Consider the following 17,027-nt stretch of genomic DNA (forward strand, 5'->3'; position numbering starts at 1 on the left):
GTCATCGCCCTGGACCGGCAGCTCGGCTGTTCTCACCCACACCCCGTGGATGGTGGCATGGGAGAGAAAGAAATCGCGAGTCAAGTGAGGCAGTACCTGCCCTTGTCCAGGCAATCACGGGTGGAGGGTGACCCTCGGCAGAGCAGGGGAAATCCACGCTTTGTCCCTCAGTTACTGTCTGGTCAGTGGGGATGAGGAGAAACCTGGGAGAATCTGGAAGGGAAAGCAATGACTGAGCAGCAGGAAAAACTCAGGCAGCAAGCTCAGGCTAATTCTCAGTTCATGGGATCAGAACCAGTCACAGGGCTTAAATACAGCCCCCTGACCGAGCACTTTATCCCAGAAACGTCATCAGGCTGGGACTCCTCACCTTGCACTATGATCCTTGCTGTCGCCTGGATGGATCCCTCGGTGTTGCTGGCATTGCAGTTGTACTGCCCCTGGTCCGAGAAGGTGACGTTCTGAATGAAGAGTCCTCCAGAGCTGGTGATAGCGAAACGGGAATCCTGTGGTAAAGGAGAGCCTGTGCCAAGGGTCCAGCTGATGCGAGGGTGGGGGTGCCCAGAGACCCCACACTCCAAGGTGACGCTTTCCCCAATCAGCACTTCAGTGTTCTGCGGCTGGATCACAAAAGTGGGCTTGGCTGGAAGGAAACGAGTGCTTCAGAAACCAGAAGCCCTGCTGCCGGCTCAGTAACGGGCTTAAATCACTTGGACTCCTCATGCAGCCCAGCTAGCAGTCACCTGGCTCTTCCCTGACCTCCAAATCCTCGCTGTGAGCAATTTCCCCCAGTGCTACTTCTTCCTGCTACCTCCCCATCCCAGTCACTTAGTGCTGGAGCATCCCCACCCCTGTGTCCCCTTCACCCTTGATAACTCTGTGCCGCAGAATTCATCCCAGCCTCCAAACTCCCTCACCAGCCCCAAATTACCTTCAATCTCTAAACCTCGAATTTCCAACTCCCGTGAAGGAACCCCCTTACAGCTCAGACCACGCTACGCTGTTAGCCACTCTCTTCCCCAGCACACCAAGAACATCTTGGCACATATAAAGCCGGGACTGACTCTGACTTAGCTCCACTCCCGGCCCCAACCCAAGTTGGTCCTTCAAGGGATGCACAAGGCTTAATTACATGGGGTGCCAAAATAGCGCAGAACGACTTCTTGTGTCTTGACCTCCCCAGCTATGTTCTTGGCCATGCACTGGTAGACGCCTTTGTCTGACTCCTTGGTATTCTGGATCATCAAGGTACCGTCTTGCAACAGGTTCAGGCGGTTGTCATCTTTCATGTCAATCTCGTTACTGAAAAACAGCCACAAACAGGCAAAATCTGAAAGGCGTAAAGACTGGTGATCTTCCCCCGAGCTGCTGGGGGAGTCATGGTGCTTTGCATGCGTTGCAGTAAACTGGTGTTCCTTGGAGCTATTCTCAGACTTCATGGAATTTATAGCAAGAGTTATGATTTACAGCACTGAACTTCAGCTCCAGCTCTGATTTACTCCATGGGTAAGCTACTTTTTCTCTCACCGCTGATTACATATGACATTTACAGCCCATCAGGAGAGCGTAGTGTTCCCATGCAATAGCATCGTGGCTATTGTCAGGGCATCTAGGCCCAGAAAGCTTGTTCTCATTATTTACTAAATGCAAATATAACAATGAATTAATATTGTTATTGTGTGCAGCCATTTCTATCTGAACGGGTTCAAAGGCCTCAGGGGGGCAAAAATCTCTAAGTAAGTCACTCTGGGACCCCAACACAGCTTGGACTCCAACCCAACCCGAGAGCTGCGAAACATCTTCCTTCTTTCTACAATGACCTGTGACTCCTGGATCCCAGCCCACGGCAGAAGGTCCCACTGCTGCATCCCATTTGTCCCAGCACGAAGGAATCTTGGATGGCTGCAGATGATTGAAAAGGGAGAAGGGACCTCTCTCCCCCTAGGACAAAGGCTGAATCCACTATGGAAACTAATATGCTTGCTGGGCATTTATTTAATTCCCCTGACGTCTCCTCACTCTAGCCATATCTCGCTTGTGGAACATTTATTATCATTACCCCTCTTACAATGCTATCTTTGGGAGCCTGCCAGCATTTCCCTAACAAAACCTTCCTTCCAGGGGACTTAACTCAGCCATAAACTTTTGCTCTGTGCTGAAACTCTGCCTGGTGGGGAGTTAGCTGAAGAAGCATACATTGATCATTTTTATTAATAACAGAGCCCTGTTCAGCTCCCACAGACAAGGAGCTCGTAAAGCAGCAAAGTAACTTCACTTCCACAGTGGGCAACTGCTTGAGCACAGAATATTTTATTGTGTAGCATTTCCCAGAAACACTTTGGCATCTAGCATAGCCATACATTTTTTCAGTGTTGCTGTACAGAATGATAATCTATACACCGCTCTGCAAGGTCTGTCTTTCAGCGGAGACCAGTGATTTTTGCCTTTGAAAATGAGCCATTCTCCCAGCACGCTAGGCCATCGGTGAGAGAAACCTAGAGACTAGAAGCATTTCAGCAGTTAATAAATGGCAAGCATGGTAGCTTAGAGCAACATGAAATACTAATTTTTTTTTTTTTCTGATCAAAAGACAATTGCTTTCAGGCTGCAGAGTATGTTTATGGGAAAGTTATAAGCTCTTGGAATCCACTACAAATGCAGATGAAAACACCACTTGGATTACGTGGTCACCAGAGAATGCTATTAAAAGGAAGGTAAATACAACCCATGAAATATCCATTTCTTTTTTTTTTTTTTAATGTTGCGTGAAACAGCTTTTGTAAATATAGGCAGTCACTGAAGAGCTCGGTGCTTGAAAACCTTTGCTACCCCAGGGCTCATTGTGTGTGACTTACTTGTTGTGCAGCCAAATAATCGCAGGTTTTGGGTTGCCTTCTGCCCTGCAGGTGAAATAAACTGTGTTTCCCAGGAGGACGTCGACATCGTGAGGTTCTGAGGTTATGCGAGGCCTCTCTGCAAAACACCGTTTTAACACAACCCAGTCTAGAGCAGCACAAAAACACCTACAGCCCAACTGGAGAGTGGTGGGTAACGCAACACCCATCCTGCAACCCCCGAGCAAGCAGGCACCAGCAGAGCCCTAGGCACAACGGCATCCACCCAGAGCCACCCCAAGACTTCTCACCAACATCAGCAAAAATGATGTCAGGGAGGGAACGGCATCATTCATCTGAGCCTGATAAAAGCCCTGGAGAATTGAAGTGGCTCTTCCTATTGCCAGTACGTTGGGCAGTGGATCAGCTCCCCGCCCAGCCCCAGGCAGCACTGAGAAAAAACAGACCTGGCTGTACACTGGTTCACTATAGCTGTCCCAAGAGTTGGTCCCTGGCTCCCCCAAAACAAGCGAAGAAGTCAGTGGCGTCCTCACTTGGGTTGTTTTTCCGCCCCTGGCAGCCTGCTGCTCTCAGCAACTGCCTGCTCCATCTGAACATAGTGCCAGCTCCCTGCAAATCATACCACCTCCCTTTTGACAGGGTTTCATTCATTATGTCCGTAATTCATCAGCCGACCCCTATTCAACCAAGCCTTTCACTACGTGCTTCACTTTAAGATGTACTCAAGCACTAAGCAAGTTAAACATTTAAAGGATGTGCTAAAATAGAAAGGAATTGATGTACAAGGTCTGGAGTGCTTGATCTTGATTCAGCAGAATACCTACCCATCTAACAATCTGGATGTTAGTTACCAGTACTGTTACTCACCAGTAATCCAGTAAAACCAGCTGGATTATTCGTGAGATTAAGTGAGAACCTGCCACCTTTTCCAGTGGAAGGTCTGTGCCCTTACTCCTTAGGCTGCAAGCCAACGGCTTGGCAACCAGTCTCCACAATGCCAGCGCAGGACCAAACCCACCACAGCCCCATGGCACAAAAAGCTGATCCAGTGCAGATTTGCTCCGCTGCTTCACATCTGCTGAAAAGCGGTGGGTTAACTTCATGCCAGCAGGCTTCGTACTGACTCAGATATCAGCTGCCTGCATCATTAGCGCTTTACACTGAATTATGCATCATTTGTCTTCCCCAGCTGGCACACCACCAGTCTAAAAGCCTAATGCCAGCAAAATCTTCCCACCAGGTGCTCTGGCTAATTTGACAGACATCCCACTGTGCGCCCATGCCTAAACCAGAACAAATTTACATTAGCGGCTGCACTGTGGCACCGGGTGTGTGTCGGGGACAGCTCGTGGTGCAGCACATCCACTTGCAGCAGGTCCCACTCCATGTGTCCCCAGCTGCTTTCTCTGACCCCTCCTATTCCTCCCTGTCCCTCGAGGGACCCAATTTGTGCCAATTCAACTCTTTGCATGGCTGTGCCCTAAATTAAGCTGTGAAATGGTCAAGAATTTAAAAAAAAATAATAAAATCATAGGAGAAAAGCAGAATGCAAGGGAGGGTTCTTCAAAATCCAGCTGATCGCTCGCATCTGGCTCACAGCACGGCCACACACACGGCTGGACTGGCATATCCAGGAGGGATGCTAATAGCTGGCCTGGGCGAGTGGGAACATCTCAAACTGACCCTACCAGCAGTGAAGTATCAGGGAACCACAGCCGATGCTTGTGCCGTCCTCTGCCGATGCCTACACTTAAAAGTCAGAGTTTTGTCTTTTTCTATATGAAATATTTAACTTTGGAATTTTTCAGAACAAAACCTTTCATTTCAAAATGGCATTTTCCAGTGAGAAATTATCTAAATTTAAAGAATAACAGCTTCACAAACACAATACATTACCGCAGTCAAACAAAGCATTCAGCTATGTATCTACTAAGAGTTTGCTTAGGTTTTCAGTTGTGTTTCCAGCCATTGCAGCTCTCCCAGTGTTCCCCTTCTGTTCAGCCTAATACGGGACATTTCTTCTGGTTGCTGGTTTAGCCACCGACCGCAGCAGGTCCTTTACTGGCCCTACTCTATCTAGAAACCAAGACGACACCTGCCAGCCAAAACAGAGCTGCTTTCAACCCCCACACGACCGTCAGCTTTCTCTGCATTATCCTAATAACTTAACTTGTGTGACCCCACTGGGACTTTTCCATTTCAGCAGTAAAAGGAGGGAGAAAGCAGGATGCCAGGACAGGGAAGAGGGAAGAAAAGGGGTGGAGGAAGCAATTCCTAGACAAAAGCCCAACTCCAAGGGCTGGGGGTGGCCGGTGGAGGGATTTGACCTCGCTCACCGCAGTTAAATTCCTGGGCGGTCAAGGTGACGATGGAGCGCCCGTGCAGCTCCCGAGGAGCCTCGCAGGTGGCGGCTGTCTGGATACTGCCCTGCTCAGCGTATTTCTTCAGCAGCTCAGCCAGCCACATCAAGTCGCAGTCGCAAAGCAAGGCGTTGGAGTCCAGCCGCCTGCGAGACCGAGGAAAAGACAGTTCATTTCCCAGCCTCTGACTGCTGCCTCCTTCTCCAGGACACAGGAGGGGAACAGTCCTCCGGAGTGAAGGATCACCTGGCTGTTCTTCCCTGCCTTTGATTATACCCAAATGAACATTTGAGATATTTCATTCCCACAACATTTAAATAGGATGCTTAACCGAGTCAGAAGGATTTCGCTGAAAAATTAACATTACCCATCAGCCATTCCAGTTTCAAATGAAAATTATTCTGTTAAACTGGATTATGCATTTTTGGCTTAATTTGAGGCAGAGAGAGACACTGAAATATTGGTATTTCCCCCAGGATGGAGATTTCAACCTTGACTGAATTCTGTAAGAACAGTAGATAACACTGCCTCTGTTAGAGCTTTTCGTTCTCTTTTACTCTTAGCTCAAAAAAACTCCCCCTTGATTTTAGTGTGCATCGGATCAATCTCTTTCTGTGACCAGCTCCTAGAGGTTGTAGCATTTCTGCACAACTTAAGAACTTTTATTACTGCAACGTACGCCTGAACCACGCCGAATGCAGCACCGGTGACCTCCCAGCGCACCCATGCTTTTCCCTCCGCTGACCTCATTCCTATGTGCAGTGCACATAAGGATAAATAAAGACTATAGGGGGATTAGTTGATGCCTCCTTCCCCACTGACAGTTTTACAGTAGATGGGTCAGGGCCATTGAAAAAAAACATGGTAGAAAGGGCTAATGTTTCCAGAGACAAACATTTGAGAATGTGAGATTTCACACAAGGCCACGATACAGCATTTTATAGACACCCCACCTTTTTCTCTGACACGTACAGACAACATGTCACAGGTTATTCCCTGTTAGAGAAAAGCAAAGCATTTTACCTGCTTGCAGAAATCACACAGGGCTGCAGTGAGAAACACATTATTTTCTTCTAGTTTAAAATCGTGGCAGAACACCAAAATTCTTTAGTTTTTGCTTTTTTTCCCCCCAAACACATAATAGAACTGATTTCCAGAGATCATAAAAGACAAACAAAGCAAAGCCCTGGGGGGTTTAAGCAAGCGAAAAGTAAGCTTAAGAGACAGCCAGGTTATGTGGGAATAACACACCAGGGGCATTCCCACATGGGATGAGAATCGTGCACCTCGGCACCCCTCTGAGTATTTTCAATCTCTAGGAAAAAAGCCTTTTCTTTTATGACTATGATTTTTCCTTCCATGTTAGATACTGATCTGAAGACATGATCGAGGTCATATCAGTGACCTGGACTTCCTATATTTTTGAAGGATGTTTCATGGGTTCAAGCTGTGTAGGACAGCAGAGACTTGTGAGGACTTTCCAGGAATGTTCATTCCTGTGGCATTATTGAGCTGTAAGAAGATCATAGTTAGACTATAATTAGACACTAGCATGAAGAAACCACTAACTGGTTAAATCAGCTCTCACGTCCAATCAAAACTGCTTTATAAACTTAGCAGTGGCCTTAGAAGTGCAACAACTAAAAGCTTTGCCAACCAGGCACATTTTTCCTCAGGTCCTGGCCATCTGATCGAAGATAAACAATTGCTCTTTGCAGGCAATGTTTTTTACTTACAGTCGTTTGAGGGATTCCAGTTGAGAGAATGTCCCCGGATGAATCCTGGAAATCTTGTTGTTGTGCAAGAATCTGCGATGGGAGAACCCATGCCAAAACATTATTCAGTACTTGCACTACACAGATGATAACGTCCCAGGTCAAAACTCAGTTTAAATACAAAGGCTGCTCATCAAAATGGAGCTTAGTTTTTAAATTTAATGTGTTTGCTTCCATGAGCTATAGGGATTTCATTCATTTGCGAGTGCAATGCAATGCACCAAAGCGGAGAGCGGGCGTGGACTGGAAACGGTGACTCAAGATGTGATGTAACAGGTTTAAACTGGAACCTTAAAGTTAATCTGCTTCATGCTCTGCGAAGGGAGGAGAAAGGGCACGAAATCCCCACAGCCTGGACCCACCCTATGTTTTCTGTGCCTTGGTCAGCTCCAGTTTAGAAGGGACCTTTTCTTTTCCCCCCTGTAGAAGACAGGGAAATTTTACAAGGGCAGCCACTGAAGTAAGGCTCCAGCAGAAGATGCTAGACAACTCATGCCCTAGACTCAATGTAGTTATTAACCCAAATCCACGAGTAAATCTAATTCAGACAACAACAGCCTAAGCTGGGCTTATCTCTGAACAAAACTGAGGCAAATTCTCACTTCCAGAGCCTTAGCACACAGATAAGACTCCCCAGTTCTTAGAAAAAAACCCTGATTGCACTAAAATGCATCAGTGGGGACCAAGATGGGATAACTAACTCTCCGTTCCTATAATAGAGGGGGAAATTTAGTTATGTCGGTTACATCTAAAACTCATAAGAGACCATTGACAAAAGATAGGAAGCAATTTTAGTAGATGGAACAGGAAAGAAATACAAAAGCAGTTCAGCTTGTGTGCAAATGTCTGCATACACATGTGTACACGTGAGTTCAGCCTAGTTGGATGCTGACAAACCTTCCTCTAAAATTTAAATCCAGAATTTTTGTTGGCTCAAATACAGAGACTGAGATCAGCCATAGCGTACCGATCCAGGTCTGAGTTTTCCTCAGGGTGTTTGGATCCCATGATTTTATTTTCCTAGCACGTATGGACGTAAGGCACATTTCCACGCAGCATAGAAGGGTCTGTTGGTTTCACCATGGAGTGGGAACCACCACATGAACTTTTGTCCTAGTGGCTACATTACTACTGGAAGCAATCCTGGGGAGCAGAAGACACAGGACTCTGTTTCCTAATCGCTTTCAAGAAGGATGCGTGTTTTTCTTGTTAGATTTTCTTCTGACTTTATTCCTTTTCCACCCCTTTTTTTTTGTACGCACTGCCGAACAGTGACTAATGTTGACCTTATGGTCAGAGTAAAATTTCAGTTGGCTTGGCCAACTGTAGGGCTTTCTGCAGATTTATCCCTACTTAGGTGGAAACGTGAACATAACACAACATGGGAAATTCCCTTCATATTCTCAGTAACCCTTCCACTTGGCAAGTACATAAAATCTCCTTCTTCAAGGAAGTTTCTTTTTGCATTTCCCTCCATTTGGAAGATCACACTTCATGCTATCAAAACGGTTACACAAAACGAAGGGTTTTCTCCCCTTCTCCTCACCCCCTTACTCACAAGAAAGGTCCCATCTTTACTTACAGCCTTTCAAGTTTAGGCAGGTCACTAAAAGTCTCTGGCTCCAGGCTTTCCAGGTTGTTGAAATGCAGATAGCTGTCACACAGAAAATCACAAAGGGCAGGGTTACGGATTGCAATTTAGAAGACAGAAGATCTTTCCCGATCAATCCACCAACGCCCACCAATCGGTCACTACACATCTCAGGGCAGATGTGGAGAAGCCAGCATTCTCTTCAGTGTCTCCACTTCCCACATGCAAAAATAGTACCCAACACTTTTCCCTATTCTGTCAATTATTTACTCTCTCTCTTAATAAGAGGAGGATAGATTTGCTCTTCCTTGAAGTCTAAGACCACCACCATCACTGCGAATTGCCTGTTGCACTGTTAAGGGTCCGGATGAAACCACTGGCCATGGAGACCCGGCAGCAGCTGCTCCCATCTGACCGCCGTACGGGAGTTTTCCCTGCCTTTCCCCTAGTGCCTTGGCATTCCCCAGCACATCCTTGGATTGCCAGGGAGGAAGAAATAGCCTTACTCTAAGGCACTTGTTCCCAGCCTAGGAATTGCAACATTTCTGAATGGGATCATGAGTTTGCTGAGAACTAATTTGTAGAAAAAGGCCCTGAACAACCTGATAAAACTTGGAAATTGGTCCTGCTTGTTGCTGAAGGTGGGACTGGAGACATCCAAAGGTCTCTTCCAGCCTGCAGTTGTCTCTGATTCTAACAGGGGCTCCCAGCACGTGCATCCACCCAGCAAGAGCAGAAACATCTGGGAACAGCTGCCATCAGGCTATTCTGTTTCTGCAGAGGGAAGGCACAGTCCCCAAAGACAGAGAGGGTGCATTCAGCTGGAACACTTGAATCTAAATGGCACATTAATGTGAACAGCCCAGTTCCTGCTAATACGGGTCAATGTTTTTAGTTCCGCTAAAATCTCAAGTGTGACCTGCTGTTCCAGAGGCCTGGGATACCTTCTGCACTGCCCCAGGTCACCCCTTGCCATCAGCAAAGGAAACCCGGGGTCTGCAGAGCAACACCCCACAATACCCGAGACTCCCTGTTTCCATTAGCTGTGACATTCACCGGCATAACTGACATGTTCCTGACCTTTAGATGCATTTCGGTATGGTTTCAAAGTTGCCTAAACTCTTCCCCCCTATTTTACACAGGCATAAATTTCACAGCGGACACTGATTAATCACGGATCTACAAATACTCATTCTGCTATTGTAGCTGACTGCGTTGAGAAATAATTGCCTAAGCCGCCACATGGCTGTTTGATTTGTAATGGAAGGATTCATGATAAATGGTCCACTATCAGAGCACAAACCGAGGGACGGTGACTCAGATTCTGCAGTGGAGGGCAACAGTGGGGAGAGACGTACGTGTTTTAATAAGTCTCAGATGTCTGCTGTCATTGCTTTGGACCTTGAGGAAAGCATCCGATACTGTCCATCAATCGGGTTATACTTTTTCTTGAAAAGCTGGCTTGTGGGTACAGGAAAACGGGGTAGGATTTGAGCAAAGCTAATTCTTTTGGAACCATGCCTGCCTGAGAGTGAAAACAGATGGGCCTTTCAGAGGGTTGTTTGTTGGTTTTGTGGTTTTATTGGGTTTTTTTTTCTTTTATTTGTGACATCAAGTCTGGAACGGTCATTGTTAAAATATCACTGCGGCCAGCATCATCTCCTCTCTAAACATAGCTGAGCCGGTATCTGCTTCCTATGTTTTCTCCCAGGCATTCTTGCTGAGCTGTCTGATGAAAAAACAACTTGTGCACAAGGTTGGTAGCACACCTATTATTAAGCTTGCCTGAAACTTCCCATCGTATTCTGTCCACTTCTGCTGTCAGTCTGGAGAACAAGCTGGATCCTACCCCTTTTACAGCAAAATCCTTAGTTACATTCCAGCCCTATAAACACTGTCATTTGGCACAATCCATGAATTAGAATGGTTTCACCTGTGGTCCCAGTTCTCCAACGATGCAAATAATTCCTATACTTCAAACATCCATGCTCACACTCTCTCCATATGTACACATGTATTTACACACATGCACATAATATATCACAACCCTGGCATGAAAAATCCAATCCCAGTTTAGCAAGACACTTTAGAAGAGTCAGACCTCAGTCTTCCCATCTCACCTTGAGCATGGAGCGCTAAGAGTCAAAAACCAAAACTTCTTCGATTGAATAAACAGCACAGATTTGCAATACACAGAAGGGGAGCAAATAAGGACTGCTAGAGTGCCACTGTGATGGGCTCCAGCTGCCAGGAAAACAGGCAAGGCATCCCAGAGTGCCACACAGCTTGGAGGGAAGGTCATTACTGTCTTTGTTTGGATCCATCATCTTCTCCCCCGTTGCAATTTCCAGATGCTTTACAGCATGCGGGCACCACCATCCCAGTAGCTCCCATGAATACCCCGCCGCCCCAGCTCTCAGCTTGCACTTCATCCGTTCATTTTCAGCAAAGGGTTGGATAAGAGAGAAACTCAACCAGCACCCTCAATTCAAGCAAAGGGCCAGATCCTACTCTCTGCTCCAGGAGTCCCAGCAGGCATAACCACAGCAGGCCAGCTGCCTTCTGCTTCAAGCCATCCTACAGACCCCTATCTCCTCCCATCATGAGGTCCTTGGACGTAAAGGGAATCAGAAGCATGGCTGGGCTTCTCCTATGCTCCAGAGGTTTAGGATCAGGAGAGAATATATGGGACGTCAGTAGGAAGAGACCTCAGCATTAACTAACCAAAATCAGTACTGGGACCAGCTGTTTTCAAATGAAGCCGGTGTAGTCTTGCAAAGCTGGACGATAAAACAGTAGAAGCCTCATCCTACTCCTTGTTAAGTGTCTGGTACTCTCCACTACTGGAAGCACAGCACTTGGGTTAGAGGAGCCAATAAATCAGCTCTTACGCACATCACATTCATCAACAGACAAGGCTCATTTGTACTTACAGCTGTTCCAGAGAACGGAGCCCATTGAAGGCATGTTGCTGGATGCTCTGAATTTCATTTTTATAAAGGTAGCTTTCAAAAGGAGAGAAAGAAAAAAGCATTAGGATAACTGATCAGCAGTTGTGTTTTAAAAAGACACAGGAAACAGCTATCAACCTCAATCCAAAGCAGAGCTTTGTGATTGGATTCAAGGGCAATGTTTTATAGCTGTGACATTAACATCCAGAAATTCTGACCACAGAAACTACGTCCTTGACTGGCAAACATTAGAAGTGGGCTGTTAAATTTCAAGGAGCTTAAGAAACTACTGAGCTACCAACTCACAGGTATTTCAGGTTCTCCAAATCTTCAAAGGATCTTCTCACAATTTGTTTTATCTGATTATTGTTCAGCAGCCTGTTCAAATCAAGAAAGAAAAACAGAACCGGTGAATTCAGCACGTGTGAGACTTGGGGCATTTGTGTTCCTGGATGCCCACTGAAAAATCCCGAACCTATGTTTTCCAGAGTTTAAGATTTAAAGGGGTTAGAAGTTTGGATACTCACACCAGCAAGCCAATGAGAAGGTTTCTCGCCCAGAGGTGCCAAGTGCTTCCAATATGTACAAAGTTCAAAGACTTTTCTTTACCTTTTCCCACAGTGGTTTTCACCCCAAAGTTACAATTTTGGCCAGGAAAGGGATGAGGGGAAGGGAGACAGGCAGAAGGAAGTGGAGCGGGGGACAAATTAAATCATTGCTGCCACTCTTGTACAACCGCAACGGTTTTTGAAGGTGCATGGTTGTGTTCAACAACGTGTGAGCAGGGGCGCGCAGAGCCAGTTTTTAAGAGTACAAACACAGTTTAAAATGCCACTTCACAGTGGAGTTATAGGGGTTATAAAATGGTAATGCTTTGTTCTAATCACTTTGTATACAAATATATGCAAATGAAAAATAAATAAATACAGATCTCACTCCTGAGGCTATCCAGAGACAGCCTCCTTCGATCTAGAGAGCCTTGTGCCAGGTTTTAATATAAAACCTATGGACAGGCTTGCCTTGGCAGGCAATCTCTGACTTGTATGTGCAGTTGCCATGACTGTGCATGCAAATGCTGGCCGGTGCCAATGACCAGAAACACAGCTCATCCTTGTAATAGCCACGCTGTGTGCAACAGCGGTAACCATGCAGCTGAACGCTACGAAAACCTCTTCTGCAACCACTGCCAAGCCCAACACCAAGAAAACGAAATAAATCACTTATAAATAGCTGTTTAATATACAACGTTTAACCATTCATTGTGGCTGCCTAACCGCACTCCTGTGGGTCTTTTGCCAAGGTATCCCACTGATGTTCACATCTGGCAAACCTCACTGCGGCCGCAGAGCTGGTGGAGCTTATAGCCCAATAGCTCAGAGCAAGGATTTCACCAGGTACACTTATTTTTAAAATTCCTAAATGAAGATGTGGATGGAGAGGAGAGCTGCGACCGTGTACTGCAAAGATTTGTTTTTCTAGTGTTGTAGGAAAAACTGCTATTCCCTCTGCGAGCAGCCAGACCTTACGATGTTGGGTCAAATTCAACACGTGCATTGGATGTGCATTTTCGATTTTACAAGCTCCTTTTTGTGACAGCTATGCTCCTCAGAAACCATCTGCCACCAGGCAGCAGGTGAGAAGACAGTTCAGCACTTTCCCAGCAGTAAAGCCCAATCTTCTGCTTCTCTTTGCTGGAGAAAATAGGGTAGACAGAGCATCAGCCAGCCTCTGGCACTACAAGCAAAGGTCCCTTCCTGGGAAGAACGGTTTGTGCAGGTAAAGGACGGAGAGAAAAGACAAAGAGGCAGGGAGAAATGAAAGAAAATGTGTGGGAAAAGAAGACGAAGATAAAATCAAACACCTCCGGGATGCAAAGATAAAAGATGCCAGAAACACACAGGTGTTATGGCAGCTCCACAAGTTGCCGCCAGGCATCTGAGCCACACCAGCTTTCCACCACCTTGTTCTCAGGCAGAGTATTACACTAAGGGTCCAAAAAGCACATAAGAAACTCGAGCACAAAGAAACCTTCGGAAGTCAGAACAATAAGGGTTTGAGAAAAATCTCAGTATCCTTGATTTAACTGTCCTCTCTTGATTAGCTACCCTGCTACCACGGATGTGGGTGCCACTACCAAACTGCACATTGCCAGGGTTGTGGACGAGCAGCCCGAAGAGGTTAAGGCAGAAAGTTGCTGGAAAGTTTCTGCACAGCTGGAAGCAATGGCTCAATACAAACAGCTGAGGTTAAACAACCCGATTTCACTCGTAAGGATGCAAAAATGATGTCAAGTCCTTGGAACACACTACTCTGCTTTGACAGCCAGATATGCTGAGTGGAAATACAGCCCCTGAACACCAACCCGAAGGTTTATTTGATGATTGAACACCCAAGGAATGGAAATAACTGCTTGAGAGCAGCGCAGGAGAGGGCTTTTTCTATTTACCCGCAGGACAAAGACAACACAAGCACCAACCGTGCATGCTTCCTTCCCTGCCCTCTATCAGCGTGCTTTCATCTTCAGCCAGAGGAGAACGAAGGCAGCTTGTTCTCTGTTATCTGATCCTTGGCCCCACTTCTGAGGATGCTAGATGGGCTGATAGATGGGTGCCAGCTCCGACGTCATTCCCGTGGACGTGAGCACCTGTCCCCTGCCACGCACCTGGATCGGCCGCTCCTTTCACAGGGGACACGAGATAATGACCAGGCGAGCAGGTCCTGCAGGCAGGGTCACACCAACAGCCTGAGCAGCCCCACGCACCACGACGGTCTGGACTCCTTCGCTGACCCTTTATCTTTAATGCAGCCAGTTCGGACCGGGACTGAAGTCCAGGGGGGATTTCAAATTGCAACATGTTGTCTGACTGCATTTTGGTGCTATTTAAAAGCATTCACCTAGTCCGTTTTGTTGCCTTGGCTATTTAGGACAGTTCAGGGCAATGTAATCAGTGATCCAAACCAAGTAAGACCAATTCTGGAAGTTCAGATGGCATGAAGTACGCAGGCCTCTTATCATCTGATACTTAAAAATTTGTTCATTACCTGATTAAAGGTTAAAAAGCGTATGGAAGAAGCCATCTCTGTTTCCTGTCTCAGAATTCCCCATTGTAATAGAAGGATATGTCCTGGAAAAAACTCAAAAGTGAGATAGTTTACGAAGTCCATCATAGTCCACATATTCCAAAATGCTGCTCTCAGAGAAGTCCATAGACAAGACAGCACATCTGGCTCCTATAAAGACTTTAGATGGCTTGTGCACAGCGGTCTGCTCCTTGACTTCTGTGCAATTCACCCAGACAGAGAAGTGTGCAAAATCCTGGCATGACCGGGATATTGATCCCAGCTGCAATCAATAGCAAAACACTCAAATTCCTGTAAACGTTGAAGAGAATTGAATGCTAAGATCTACTGCTAACTGGATCTGCTGGGAATAAATGCTCTGGCAGACAGAAGCTGGAAAGATCATTATCGATGCATGTCTTAAGTACACCCTGTAGCAAAAGAAGCTAAATTAAAAGTATCAGAAGTATGTTTCCTGGAGCTTATCAAAAGATAGCAAAATGATGTGGCATTCCCTTTCGTGCCAGCTGGTGAACTGGGCTCCAAATGAGTAGGCAGACTCAATTGTACAGGTTTTATTCCTGAAAAATTCTTCTGGGAAGTTTGAGATGTACAAGCACCATGAGATCTGGCCCAGATTCCCTAAGAGAACATTTCACATCCAGTTTCCTTTAGGTTTTATGTCCTGACTGCTCCTCCCTTCTCCTTCCCCGCCCTCTCTCCGGGTTGCCAAGCATAGGCTTAAGTTGCATTAAATGAGTCGTCCTCTGTTTTGAAGAATGTATTAAATGATGTGACAGTGCAGAATTCCGACTCAAAATGTGTACTCTTTCCTCTTTTCATTTGACAAACCGCATGCTACAGTCCTTGTGACATAACAGCTATTTTTTTCCTCCCACCATTAATAGAAAACATCACATAGTGTATTTAAAGGGGGAGAAAAAGTGAGTTTCATGTTCAGCCATGCATTCTCCCTTGTTGACAGAATGATCTGGAATAGCCATTTCCTATATTTGAGGGAGAAACTTTATTCTGAGATCCAAGCAGGCTCCGACATCCCCTCCTTGCTTGCAGGAACACCTTCTCTCAAGAGCTACTAGAGGGTTCAAGACAGAGCCGCCATGTTACTCCTGTCATTCACCCTGAAACCCTTTACAAGCAACATCTAAAGGAGAGCTGCAGAGCTCACCAGAAATGCCTTTCGCTCTCACCTAAGCAGAAAGAGAAACATGATGTGAGCAAGGATGACATTGGCAGGGCAAAGGCACAGGCAGAAGCACATACCACAACGTGGTCTCCACGGAGTCCCTATTCTTTAGGGTGCCCATCCCACAGGCAGAACAAAATACCTACTGGGGAAGTTAAGAAATACTGCTTTGGTCCCAGGGTTGGACATTTCTATAGACGATACTGGAAAGACCCAAGTAGCAGCAACCATTTGGCTGTGATGGTCTTGGTTTGAAAATACAGCAATCCACCAGTTGGGTCAACATGGCAGGGTGTTGACCTCCTGTGGGAACACGTAAGGGGACAGTCATGCATGGGTGTCATCATCCAGCCCCACCCAAAGATGACCTAAAGGAGCAAAGACTGGAAAGCAGTGAGACGCTATGCCTCCCCGTGGGCTCGCAATGTGTTTGCTGTCTTCCACAGTCCACCACCTGCTGTGAGCTAATGTTGGGTTAAACGATGCAGCTGGTGTTGGCAAACTCAAGCAAAACATCTGTTGAGGAGCTGTGGGTATTTTGTGGATGGCATACAAGAGGTTTTTCCCCTCCCTCTCCCTGCTACCCTATTTTTTTTTTACCGAGGGGACACATTAATGGTTTAAGAATACACAAAGGAGATCCTGACGCCTACATCTGCACGGGAACTGAGAAGAGGCAATAGGAAAGGATGAGGAAACCTTACAACTCTAAGATCTTTGGCCCAGGAGGACTTCTCCAGAGCACTGTATGTTGCTGACAGCCAACGAGCGAGCTCCCAGTGGTGCAGGATTTAGGATAATTGCTTATTACCTGTGGTGCTGTAGCAGGAGTCCCCAGCCAGAAGCATATCATGACTGTATCTCTTCCCCAGACAAACAGGGCTCCTGTTTTTAATTTTAAAGTAGTGCTCTGCAATTTATCAAATCTCCGTGCCAAGGAGAGAAAAGAAGAGAGCAGAGCCAGGGGAAGGTTTGAACTGTTGAAAAGCCCCACTGGACATTCATGGCAGCCTCCTCTTCTGTCAGTCTCACAGCCCACCTCCCCGCATCCAACGCAGGCTACAAAGGTTTCCTTATCAGGGTGATTTATAAACTGTCAAACTTGGATATAGTACAGCCATCCTGCCCAAAAGGAGATGCAGAACGGAAGCTTCACCAGCATCCGCTGCCCTTCCTCTGCCAGGCCAAACCATTGTAGGGCAAGGTTTTATACATTTTAAAAGCACTT

General features: G+C 46.3%; 1 protein-coding gene across 1 annotated transcript in view; it reads right to left on the reverse strand.

Annotated features, from left to right (window-relative positions):
* LOC103919323 (peroxidasin homolog) overlaps positions 1–17,027 on the reverse strand; it is a 48,202-nt gene that overhangs the window by 17,349 nt on the left and 13,826 nt on the right. Inside the window, exons 3-11 of the mRNA XM_009326818.1 lie at positions 11,839–11,910; positions 11,515–11,586; positions 8,573–8,644; positions 6,952–7,023; positions 5,192–5,361; positions 2,856–2,973; positions 1,133–1,302; positions 371–643; positions 97–213 (exon numbers count right to left, since the gene is read on the reverse strand). Coding sequence (XP_009325093.1) covers positions 97–213; positions 371–643; positions 1,133–1,302; positions 2,856–2,973; positions 5,192–5,361; positions 6,952–7,023; positions 8,573–8,644; positions 11,515–11,586; positions 11,839–11,910 — 1,136 coding nt within the window. The remainder of the gene's footprint in view (positions 1–96; positions 214–370; positions 644–1,132; positions 1,303–2,855; positions 2,974–5,191; positions 5,362–6,951; positions 7,024–8,572; positions 8,645–11,514; positions 11,587–11,838; positions 11,911–17,027) is intronic.

This window comes from Pygoscelis adeliae, unplaced genomic scaffold, assembly GCF_000699105.1.
Source record: "Pygoscelis adeliae isolate BGI_AS28 unplaced genomic scaffold, ASM69910v1 Scaffold286, whole genome shotgun sequence".
Lineage (NCBI taxonomy): Eukaryota > Metazoa > Chordata > Aves > Sphenisciformes > Spheniscidae > Pygoscelis > Pygoscelis adeliae.